Here is a 12,653-nt window from a genome sequence, read left to right on the forward strand (position 1 = left end):
AAGAGGCTCTTTAGTTCTTCTTCGTTTTCTGCTTACCCTGCCTGGCCCTTTCTTTTCTGAGGAAACCACAGTAAAGGCTCCTGTACGCACTTTCCTCTCACCCCCTCTGCCTCATGACTGACCCTGGTGCTTCCCAGTGCCTGCCCCTCCTCTAGGGAACTGATGAGAGGCAGGAAGGGAAGGGTCCTGTGTGGGGAACAGGTCTGGCTGAGACCCCAGGAGAAAGCAGCCAGCCAGAGAGAGGCAGCCGAGCCTGGGGCAGGCATGGCTGAGGGAGAGGCTAGGAGAGAGGCTCTTCCACTGAAAGTGGCCTCCATACCTGCAAGGGTGCAGATCCCCCATCAGTACTCCAGGTCTCCCCTCTGCCATGGTGCCATGAGCTGAAGAATGAACAGGTGCAGCGGTCCAAAGAAAACAACAGCCTCCCACGGGAAAGGCTTCCACAGCCCAGACTGGTAAATTACAAAGGGAGTGCTGGCAATGGAGAACCAGTTCATAACCTTCATGGTAAAGACTGAATCAGTCAAGAGGCACTGGTGGATGTTAAATCTAGAGGGATATTTTGATGAGGAGCAGGATATTTGCAGAGTATTAAAGTGTCTCTTAATATACTTCAAGGAGGGAAAAATAAAAGTAAAGACACAATGGAAAAATTAGACAATACCTTGACAGGTGATTGAAATGAATATCACCAAGGAGGGATACCATGTATCTCCAGATCCCGAGACAAAACACAACTATGGCACAAGTAGGAGATAAACTATGACAGATTCCAGCCAGGAGTCAGTAACCCAATCTGATCATAAATCTAATTATGAGAAAGACATCAGGCAAACTCCAAATGAGGAATACTCTTTTTTAATTTGAGGAATATTCAATTTTTTAATTGAAGTATTATATTATTCAAAGCTTCCTGGATGCCTCAGCAGGTAAAGAATCCACCTGCAATGCAGGAAACACAGGAGACTTGGGTTCAATCCCCAGGTCAGGAAGATCCCCTGGAGGAGGAAACGGCAACCCACTCCGGCCTGGAGGATTCCATGGACAGAGGAGCTCGTGGGCTACAGTCCATGAGGTTGCAAAGAGTCAGACATGAGTGAGCAACTAAGCGCACACACACACACACACACACACGCATGTTATTCAAAAATATAAACCGTCACAACTGTGGAAGTGAACCAAAGTAAAAGAGGTTATGGAAATATCATGATGAAATTTAGTGTGAGAGTCTAGACTGGAGATCCTGTACAGGAAAAGAGGGGTGGGGGAGTGCTATAAAAGACATAATGTGGCCAGTTGATGGGATTAAAATACAAACAGTAGATTAAAGTAGGCAACTGTATTAAATTTACTGAAATTAAACTTACTGCACTTATGTAAAAAAAATCCCTACTCGTAGGAAATATACATGGAAGTATTTAAAGATAAAGGGCCATGATGAGTAAAACTTAACCCTCAAGTGGGAGAGAGAGAAAAGGAGAGGAAGGAGGGAGAGGAGATAGTGACAGAGAGAATATTATAAAGCAAATGGAATAGAGCATTATCAATAAGTGAATCTGAGTAAAGAGTATGTGAATGTTCTTTGTTCTATTTTTGACATTTCTCTGGGTTTGAAATTACTTCCCCAGAAAAACTCTAGAAGGGTCTCCATATGTCAGTTTCTCATTCTTTATCTTTTAAACTAAGAAAAAGACATGTCAACTAAAAATATATGTATTACCACTCAAACCCATTCATCACTGACTCAGCTGCACCTTCCTCATTAGATTTAGTGAGTTAGCACAACAGGAAAGTCAGATAGCCCCTGACCTGGCAGGGGACACACACACACACACACACACACACAGGCACACAGACTCAGGGGAAGTTTAAGGATACTGGTGAGGAGACACCATGAGTGGTGGTCCCTCCAGCCATGCATACCTAGGCATGAGGAGCAGGAAATGAGAAGAGCCGGATATTACACACACCCACACACCCAGCCTGCCTGGCCTCTGGCGGCCTTCCTGCCAGGATCTGATTCCCCAGGGGTGTCCAGGGTAACTCTAAATAGTTGTCCACTTCAGTCCAAAAAAAGACAAAAGAAAAACTATTCTGAAACCCAGGGATATCCTGAATAGAATCCGGGACAAAATGCATAGTTATAAAAATCCTTGGAAAATAAGGATATCATCAATGCTTCTGAGGATGCTGGGAACAAGAGGATGGTGAAGTATAAATATTCCTGCCTCAAAACTGCCTCCCAGACTTCCCTAGTGGTCCAGTAGTTAAGAGTCTGCCTGCCAGGCTTCCCTGGTGGCTCAGTGGCTAAGTATCCACCTGCCAACGCAGGGGACACAGGTTCGATGCTTGGTCCGGAAAGATCCCACATGCCTCAGAGCAACTGAGACCATGTGTCACAACTACTGAGCCTACACACTGAAACTACTGAGGCTATGAACCACAGCTGCCAAAGCCTGCACACCTAGAGTCCCTGCTCCGCAACAAGAGAACCCACCACGAGAAGCCGGCGCGCGGCAACTCGAGAAAGCTCACGTGCAACAACAAAGACCCGGAGCAGTCATAAAGAAATAAATCACCTTCCTCCCAAGGATTCCGGAGGCCAGCAACTGGCCTGCTGAAACCTGGAAGTGGAACATAGGCCTTCTTTCCCCGACTTCTAGCAACAACAGACTGCCTCTCTGCCTTTCTTAATGCCTATGCACACAGGCACATTTGGGTGAACATCCATTCCCGTGTAAGAAAGACACCAGGACAAAGCAACCAATAGAAAGACAGAGAGAAAATACCCTCCACACTTAAAACAGACTGGGCGTCAATATTCCTGACAAGATCCCACGTGTACAAGCTACTGGGAATGAGTAAGAAAAAAACAAGCACCTCAAAACAGAAGGACAGGCAACTGACAGAAGAGGAAATACGACTGGGCAATAAAGACGCCCAACTTTACAAGCAATCAAGGAAACACACTAGCAAACATAAAACACTGATTTTTTTTTTAATACTGTTGATAGATGTAAACCAGGACATCTTTTTGAAAAGTCATTTGTCAGAACTGATGAAAATGCTATTTCATTTCTAAGGACCTATCCTAAAGGCAAAACAGTATAAGAACATAACAACATTTGGTTAAAGATGTTCAGTGAAAAACCAGGAAAGAAACTAAACACCAGTGGATAAGGGCACAATGGGATAGATTATGGTACACTCACGCCATGAAACGTAACACGACTACTGAAAATGAGGTTGATCAATACCCTCTGACCTGGGAAAACGGTCCACGATAAAATGACGAAAAACACGACGTGGACCATTTTACATGGCGTGACTCACTTTTGTGTGAGTAAATGTATACACTTGTATGTAAACAGATGCGCACGGATAAAGAAGACACGCACCAAATGATCAACAGTGGACATCACTGTAGGGACGGGAAGGAGTGAATGGGAGAACATGACTTTTTCCTTTATGACCTTTTAAGAATGGAGCTTACTTATGCTGATGTTTTTAAAAATAATTTTTGTACTCTTATGGGGTTTCTGTAAATTTTTTTTTAAACAAAAGAATATGTGCAGGGACTTCCCTGGTGGTCCAATGGTTAAGAATCCACCTTCCAATGCAGGGACGTAAGTTTGATCCTCAATGGTAAAGCTAATACTCCACATGCTGTGGGACTACTGAGCCCTAGTGCTGCAAGGGAGATCCAGCGTCCACAACTAAGACTTAACATAGCTAAATAAATAAAAGAATGTGTGCAAATTTATGTATAGCACGTGTCCACATGCAGCACATGCTTGCTGCAATATTCACATGCTGGTGTGGTTTCTTATGTGCATCCATATGGATTCTACTATTACCACATACTGGGCACCTTCAATGTGCCAAGCATGGGGTAGGCGTTAAAACACCCACATCAACTCTGCATTATGGTATGGTTATTGCCTCTGTCCTGATGAGGAAACAGAGGCTCAGAGAGGTCCAGGTCATAGGCAGTGCCAGGATGAGACTCACTGCTGACAGAGGAGTTCCTGAGAGAAGCTTTGACCCTGACTCATGCCAGCCACCACTGCTGCCCTGCTCAGCTATGCAGACAACCTAGAGGGCAAAGACCACCTGCTCCTGCCAGGATGGGACCCCTCAGCCACATCAACCCACTCCAGGGGTGAGTGGCAGACACCCACTGGCCAGACCTGCTCCCCCAGGCGCCTCTGCGGCCTTCCTTACATTCTTGCATGTGACTGACTCATGTTCAGCTTCTTCCTGGAAAGCCCCATTTTCCCTCAACAGATTAAGCCCATTGTCCCAGGAGACACCAGGACACCCCTTCCACCTCCACCCGGGGCGGGAGGGAGCCAAGACCTACTTAGCAACATCCTTACAGGAGACAGTCACCTATGTCAGGAAGATCCACCATTCCCAAAATGTCTCCTCACAGCCCATCGTGGTACCTAACCCCTCACCATTATTATTTCTCTTTTTGGTCTAAGCAGAGCCTGGGGAATAAAGCAGCATCCCCAACATTTCTAAGAAAAAGCAAAAGTTAAGCTACAGGCTGCCACCAACACTTCAGTATGAATGAGTCTTTTTCAATGACAGCTAAGAGGAGCCTTTGATGGGAAAGGGCTGGGGCAGTGGGACTCAAAGCAACCCGGACAGCCAGAGGCAGCACATGAGGGACAAAAAGGAAATGCGCCTGGAGGAAGTGCCACCTGCCGTTTATGGAGCAGCCCTCTGCAGGGCCCTGAGATGGGCCTGTGCACTTGAGTTAACGCTGCATAAGGAGGAGGGGACGGAGGCTCAGGGAGCTGACGTGAGGACCCACCCAAGGCAGCAGGGCTGTTGCAACTAGACTGCACGTCTTCCCAAAGTCTATTCTGGTTCCCTTCCACCAGCTCACGGAGCCCGAGGGGGTGGGAGGAGGAGCAGCTGAGGAGGAAGGACGGGGAGCACTGTGCGTGGGGAGCTGCCTTCTGGGCCCCCTTCAGTGGCAGACTCCACACAGGCAACCCAGGTTGCAGGGCAGACGAAGGCAGGCAAGGCTCTGTGTGTGGCTGAGAGAGCCCTCAATGGCCCACTTTATAGAGTCACCAGGTTGCTGAAAGGTTGGGGGTGGACCACGCTTGTCCAAAGAAAATGCTATAGTGAGCGCCTAAAGGAACGCTTCCTGAAAACAGTAATGTGCCTTCTAGCTGATTTTTGGTGTCAACCTGGGTCTCCTTCTTTACGGTCTGATTGAAGGGATTATGGTGCACAGGCCCCCTGAGGTAGAGTTGCCAAATTAAGTACACTGCTGCTGCTGCTGCTAAGTCGCTTCAGTCGTGTCCGACTCTGTGCGACCCCAGAGACGGCAGCCCACCAGGCTCCTCCGTCCCTGGGACTCTCCAGGCAAGAACACTGGAGTGGGTTGCCATTTCCTCCTCCAATGCATGAAAGTGAAAAGTGAAAGAGAAGTCGCTCAGTCGTGTCCGACTCTGAGCAACCCCATAGACTGCAGCCTACCAGGCTCCTCCGTCCATGGGATTTTCCAGGCAAGAGTGCTGGAGTTGGTTGCCATTGCCTTCTCCGTCAAGTACACTACTGCCTGTTAAGTTTTCATTTCAGATAAACAATGGGGAATTTCTTAATATAAGTATGTCTCATGCAACACTTGGGACATTCAAACTTAAATGTCTGTCCTGTATGTTTCTCTGTTGAATCTGGCCACCCTACCCCAGGCCTGGCTAGGCCCAGAGCCATTGAGTTACCGTAGTCAAGATGAGCATCATTTTAACACAGATGTTTTATGCTTCTTGTTTTTCATTTTGCTGTGCCGCTCAGCTTGTGGGATGTTAGTTCCCCCATCAGGGATCAAACTGGACCCTCAGCAGTGAAAGCAGGAAAACACAGAATCCTAACCACTGGATCACCAGGGAATTCTGTAACCCTGGTGTTTTAACAAATGGATACTTCGACCCCATGGAAACTTTTGCTTCCATATTTATATTTACCAAACATTTAAATTTAAAAAAATACACCTACATTAATTAATTTCCACTGGAAAGGCATTTTTCAGAACAAATTAAATTAAACCCATTTAATTTGTTGATGTATTTTCTATACAGTGTAATTAAACTCTTTCCTTTTTTTGATCTTCATTTTTATTTTACCTAAATTATTCTCATTGGTAACAATTATTTTCTATTTACATTCCCAACATAGGTTTGGTGCAAAGTTGTTGTGTTTTTTTTCATCTTTTGGTACAAAAAGATCAAGCTTTATCAACTATAGGTCTCTCCCATTCTTGAGTTTTCTTTTGTGGAATTCTGTTAAGTCTAATTCTCTCAGGCCAATGTTCACAGTTACCAATGGAATCCCTCAGTCAGTCTTTTCATTTCCTTAACAATTTTGCCCATGATTATTGTATGGTAATCATTTCTACCAATAACTACATCAATAAACTACAGCAAGAATTATATTTACTTCTTAGTTAATCCATGAAAAAAACTGAGAGCCATTCCCTGCACTCATGCAGTGGGTGCTCAGCCCTGGTGCACACTGGCCTCCCCTGTGCGGATTCAAGAAGTGCTGAGGCCTGCACTCGACTCTAGCTTCTCCTTTAATCAATTTGCTGCAGAGCCCAGACACTGATCTATCGTAAAGCTCCTAAGTCATTCTAAGATGCACCCAGCGTTGGAGCTCTGTTCCAAAAATCTAGAGCTGCACTGTGCCACACAGCAAAGAGCCACTACACATGCAAATGAACTATTTAAATTTAAATTAAGTAAAATTGAAGATTCAGTTCCTCAGTTACACTAGCCAACACAGAATGACTTCATCATTTCAATAAGTTCTATCCAGCAGCACTGGTCTAGAGTGGAGATGACTGGTTCTCACTCCCTAACACCTGGGAGTTCGTAATGATGCACAGGCCCTGGCCCCAGTTAAGTCAGAACTTGCAGGTGCGGCCAGGCCCTGGTGTGTTGTGTCAAAACTGCCAGTGGTACTCCTGTGTCTCATAGCCTGGATTGGGAACTTCTGGGCTCAGCGTTCCAGCGGTCAAGCAGTTGGTCAGGGATCAAGGTCAGCTTCCCCTCCAACATCCTTCTGAGAAGCCCAGAGTAAACAGGAAGTTGTTGAATGCAGCCTGGGACACAAGTCCAGGACCCACCCTAGCTGGATCGGCACAAGTGTCTCCCATCCAGAGGAGTGACACTTCCTTTTTGCACTTGAAATCTGATTTTATGGACACAGTTTTGATCCACCCTTGCAGTTGGTTCAGGGTGGGTGGGGTGCTAAATGGCCCAGAGATAGTAACCAGCCTGAGAGGTTCCCCTCCTGAGAGATTCCAAGACCCCACTCCAGGCCAGCAGACCAGTTTGGCACAACAAGGTCACTCAAAACTGCCAACAGCCATGGAGGAAACACAGAAACCACGGGGCAAGAGAGGAGAGTGGAAGTCGGGGAAGAGTCATAGGAGAGAACGGATAAAAGGAGAGGGGCCAGGAGGGAAAGTGAGCAAAGCCAAAGACCTCTGGAGACAGAGGTGCAAGTGAGGGGCTGTAAATAATGTGTGAGGCATTGAGGGGACTCTAGGAACAGCAGGGGGAGAAGGCAATGGCACCCCACTCCAGTACTCTGGCCTGGAAAATCCCATGGACGGAGGAGCCTGGTAGGCTGCAGTCCATGGGGTCGCTAAGAGTCGGACACGACTGAGCAACTTCACTTTCCCTTTTCACTTTCATGCATTGGAGGAGGAAATGGCAACCCACCCCAGTGTTCTTGCCTGGAGAATCCCAGGGATGGGGGAGCCTGGTGGGCTGCCGTCTCTGGGGTCACACAGAGTCGGACACGACTGAAGCGACTTAGCAGCAGCAGCAGGAACAGCAGGAGGCAGAGGATGGAGGTTTGGCAGGAGAGGAGGAGGCGGAGGGAGCCTCTGCAGAGGAGGCAGAGAGGAGGCAGAGGCTTTGCTGGAAGAAGACCAGGAGGACCCTTGGTGGGGCTCAGAGAGCACCCGGGACAGCCAGGGATGAAGGGCCCACTGCGTGACAACCCCGTGGACCTCACTGACACCAAGGACAGTCTGATGCCAACGGTCAACGTCACACCCATTATTTCCCTACTTGCTTCCTGACCAGACACTGACAACTTGAGGGTAGTAAGTAGGTGTTTCACATAAAATGTTCATTAAATTGAATTCACTATTTTTTTTCCCTTTTATCTTTCAGAATGTAAAATGTCATGTGGCTGCTCTTGTCGCTTCCGGGAAAGGTTCCTCACTTTCACAGCCTTAGAAATGCTAATAACTTAAATCTGGGATTGTTTTCTCACATTTCATGAGCAGAGTGAATGTGCTGTGTGGTCCAACCATGGGGGCCTGACAGAAGTACCTGTGTGTACCCGCCTCCCCTCTGCCGCTCCACCGGGCTTACTCCCATACACCTTCCATCCAGTCAAACTGCTCTCCAGCCTGCATACCCCAATCTGGCAGCAGCTCCAACAATGAAAGCAAAACTCTATTCCTGAAACTCTTCAGGTGTTTGTGAATGTAATTTTAAAATTAAAATTAAAATTAAAATTTAATAATTAAAATTTAATAATTTTTGAAGTGAAGTGAAAGTCACTCAGTCATGTCTGACTCTTCGCCATCCCCATGGACTCTATAGTCCATGGAATTCTCCAGGCCAGAATACTGGAGTGGGTAGCCATTCCCTTCTCCAGGAGTTTTTCCCAACCCAGGGATCAAACCCAGGTCTCCCACATCGCAGGCGGATTCTTTACCAGCTGAGCCACCAGGGAAACCCATTAATAATTTTTAACTGCTAGAAATACAAAATCAAGATAAATGTTTGTAAAACTCAAAAAATAACAATCAAATAGTTATGGGAAAGAAGTTTCTGTTTAAATTAGAAAGCTTTGTCAATTAGGTCTTCTGCAGACTGATGTTTGAGGAACTGATTTCCAGCACGCTGGCCTCACAGTGACCTGGTCATGGGGGAAACTGGTTTCCAGAGAGCTGACTTCCCCCTGGGAGCTAAAGGACACCTACAGGGGCCAACAAGAGGGTTCCAAGGTGCGATCCAACCTGTCCCTCCTATGACCTCCAACCCACAGGGCCGGGCCGATCCATGTGTGATACTGACTTGGTATCGCCCCGAGGGCCAGCCTGGCTCTTGAACTGATCAAAAATATGTTCTTGAACCCTGCTGCCTTCCTGGTCTTAGAAATCTCCCCACGGGGCCTGAAAAATGCTGAATATGATCATGAAAATGAAACCTGCATTTCCTCTGCATGCCTTTGCCTTGCTAAGCTCCTTCCAGAAGGGCCTAGCACCCGCCTGGGGCTTCCGGGAGACTCTGAGAGGTGCAGGGACACGGTGATTCTGACCATGTTGAAGAACCACCCTTCAATCACAGCTCTGCCATCACTAACCTTCGGGGAAATCACCCGGCCTCCTGGAGCCTCGATTTCCCTCTGTAATGATGAGAAGTATAACAGCAACCCCTAACGATTAAAAAAGAGCCTTTATATAAAGACTCAGCAGAGGACCAGACACTTGGCTAAGCTCTCGGTAAACATCAGCTGCTGTGGATTTGCTATTGTTATCCTCAGCCTGATGCTGGAGGCCCCCTCCCAGTCGGGCCCCCCTGCTCCCCTCCCACTGGGCGGCACAAGTTGTGTGACTCGGTCCCACCTGTAAGGCCTTAGCCGGCGGCCCTGTGTGACTGAACAGCGGAAGGCCCTCCGTTCCTCTCCTCTCTAAAGCCGACCCTGGCCTCCGACTCAGCCTGTGTGGCCCTCCTCCAAGAAGCTTTCCAGGACTGCCTGGAGTCCAGTGCTGCTCCCCCCTCACCCGCAGGTCCACCATCCATACTTGTCAGAAGCTGCCTTTTTCCCACAAAACGACTGTGTTGGAGTAGTTTAGTGTGAACTAATTCCAGACCCTGCTCCTGTGCAGGTGGGGGCTGCTGAGGTCCAGAATGGACAATACGGACCCAGGACGCCCTGGGCCCCACACTTGCAGCCCCACCTTGGGAGGGTGCATTGAAAGCACCCCCGTCCTCCCCACACATACCAAGCTCTGCACTCACGGCCCGCAGAACCACAGAGAGACTGTGGCTGTTGGGTTTTTTCCAAGCTTTTTAAGATTTCAAACTTCCCGGATATTTTGCAGCCTGAGACCCTTGTCGGCCTTCCCCAGATCAGAATCTTCCCTCCTCCCTTCTCCCCTCCCCCACCCCAGGGAAAGACAGCCGGGCCCCAGACACCAGCTCACCCAGTTCCCAAACAAAAGTTCCACTGTCAGCAGGTCACAAAACAGCAAGCCCGTGCCTGATCCTTGGGTCCGGACCTCAGCAAATGGCACCAAGAGCAAGAACCCACTCCTGCCGGCACCGTCAGACCCAGCAAGGGCTGCTGAACCACCCCCATCACATTTAAGGCTCAGCACTGGGTGCCCTCACACCTGGTTTCTCCCAGGCCACCCCACCCCACAATCAACAGGGCCATCAATCTGCAAGCTCGGCTGGCCCTGCCCACTCCCCACACCCTGATCACCAGCACACAAAAGGCCAGGAACTCACTCAGTACAAAAGGAAGGACCCACCATCTGCCAAAGAGCCTACTTTTACCACCACAAAACTTGGAACTCTGCTCCTCCTATTTCCCCTGCCTGGAAACCCTCCCCACTATAAACTGACACATGAAATGACATCAGGAAACATTGCCACAGGATGATGGGCAGCCAGCGTGGACCGCGATCACTGTCCTGACTTGTAAACCACAGCTCTCACCTCGAGTCCCACCTCTTGCATGAAGCCCTCCTGGAGCACTCCTGCCAGTGGCTGCTCTGCTCGCCCATCTCCCGCAGTGGGTGGGGAGAGAGGGCCGTGCCAGGCACCTCGGGGCTGCAGCAGGACCCAGAGAGCTTTCTCTTCCCTGCTTCCTGGGGCACAGGCTGTCCTGGGAAACACACTCACATCTGTCTCTAGCCCATCTTCCTTCCCTGCCAGTTCACCCCCAGCTGAGTTTCTGACGCTGCAGTCAAGCCTCTCCCCTCCTCCTGTGGGCCAAGCCCATGAGTGGCAGGTCTTCACTAAACTCCAGCTCTCCAGAGTCCAGGTTCCGGAATCGGCGTCTGCCACGACCCTACCCACACAAACTCACAGGTCACAGAGAACCCCCTCACCATGGCCTCACCTGTTCCTCCCCATCGTCTCATGGTCTTTGACCACCACAAGAAGCTCGGAGCCCTGGTCCAGGGGGATACCCTTGAGGTCCCACTCGAATCCCTGGAAGAAAAGGAGAAAAGATGTCTTAATCCGTGGGCCCCTAGAAAAGAAGAGACTGTGTCTGGTTCCCCCTTGGCAACTGCGACCACTGCTGGGGGAGGGAGGGATGCACAAGCAGAAGAATGAATACATGAGTTGCAGGGTCCCAGGGCTTCAGAAGTTGACAGCGAGAGCTGAAGGCACCAGAAGAGGCGAGACCCCCGTGACCCCCTCCCCCAACTCAATTCTACCAGTCACCAGGAGCACAGCTGGGGAAAACGCCAAGTGACTCTGCAGGGCCCTCAGGGACACAGATCAATGTGCTCAGGGAGCAGTCAGGGCCCTGGTGACAGTATGCTTTAGTGCCACATAGGTCTCCCATAATCCCAGGATCCTTCTCAGAGCAAAGGTACCCCATGCACCTCGACCCTACCCACACAAGGCAGCCAGGGCTTCCAAAGATGACCAGGGAGCCATATAAGGAAAGCTGGCTGACTAAGTCTCAAACAAGAGCAAGTTATACAGCCGATGGGAGACAGTTCTTTTGCCAATTAGAGAATGATGAATCTCTGAGCAGATAACACACTGACCAACAAGAACCTGAATTGGTGAGCAAATAAATGAGCATCTCCCAACAGGGATTTAGTCACTAAAACTGTTAGAGGCTATTGCAAAATGCTTTAAGCAAATCATTTGCACGGATAAGTTACTGCAAACAGGCAATTACTTCCTGTGGTTTAAATTACCTAAACATTGTCAGTTTTTCTAAAACAATGTATTCAATGTAACCCAAACTAAAAATGGAAAAGAAAGCAAGCTGGCTGAGGAGTGGGGCAGAGGCCAGCAGGAGGCAGAGGAGGAGCCAGGGAGGGCCTTGGTAGGAGGAGGCTCTGGGTAAAGACAACAGCCTGTGTAAGGGAGACAGGAGAGCCGAACACAGCCTCCACCCGGCTGGCCGGGCCAGAGAGGAGCAGAGAAGTGCACGCCTCACTCCTCTCCACGCTGCGGCCACAGCACAGGGCAGACCCCGGCCAGGCCACCGCCTCTCCTCCCGGGCTCCTGGTGCCTGGAGGATTCCTTGGCGAGCCAGACCAGAGCCCCTCCTCTGGATGACAACACCACTGGAAAAGCCACCGAGCCCCCTGACTCGTCCCGCAGAGGACATACCTCATTCCACACAGGGTTCACATTGTTCTTGATGACTTTGGTTCTCTTCTTCACACCTACAAGAGACACAGAGGGTGAGTGAAGAGACACACCCCACTCTGCACCTTCCCCAAGTGAGGGCCAGTTCCCAGACGTGCACTGCAGCCGGCCCCCAAAGGAAACCTTACAAAACCCACAGGTCCCTGAGAATGCCCCTGGTCTGCAGTGAAAGCCCAATGCCAATCACACACGCCTCTC

At 49.2% G+C, this 12,653-nt stretch overlaps 1 protein-coding gene across 24 annotated transcripts in view; it reads right to left on the reverse strand.

Annotated features, from left to right (window-relative positions):
* The window catches only part of DYSF (dysferlin), a 222,990-nt gene that overhangs the window by 184,499 nt on the left and 25,838 nt on the right, over nucleotides 1–12,653 (reverse strand). For 22 of the 24 annotated variants that reach the window (XM_045162206.1, XM_045162217.1, XM_045162214.1 and 19 more), the window contains exons 2-3: nucleotides 12,417–12,472; nucleotides 11,179–11,270 (exon numbers count right to left, since the gene is read on the reverse strand). In XM_045162206.1, coding sequence (XP_045018141.1) covers nucleotides 11,179–11,270; nucleotides 12,417–12,472 — 148 coding nt within the window. Of the gene's footprint in view, nucleotides 1–10,255; nucleotides 10,282–10,772; nucleotides 10,912–11,178; nucleotides 11,271–12,416; nucleotides 12,473–12,653 lie in introns of those variants that run through there. The other 2 variants (XM_045162219.1, XM_045162227.1) reach the window with 2 other exon arrangements.

The sequence above is a fragment of the Bubalus bubalis genome, chromosome 12 (genome assembly GCF_019923935.1).
Source record: "Bubalus bubalis isolate 160015118507 breed Murrah chromosome 12, NDDB_SH_1, whole genome shotgun sequence".
Taxonomy (NCBI): Eukaryota; Metazoa; Chordata; class Mammalia; order Artiodactyla; family Bovidae; genus Bubalus; species Bubalus bubalis.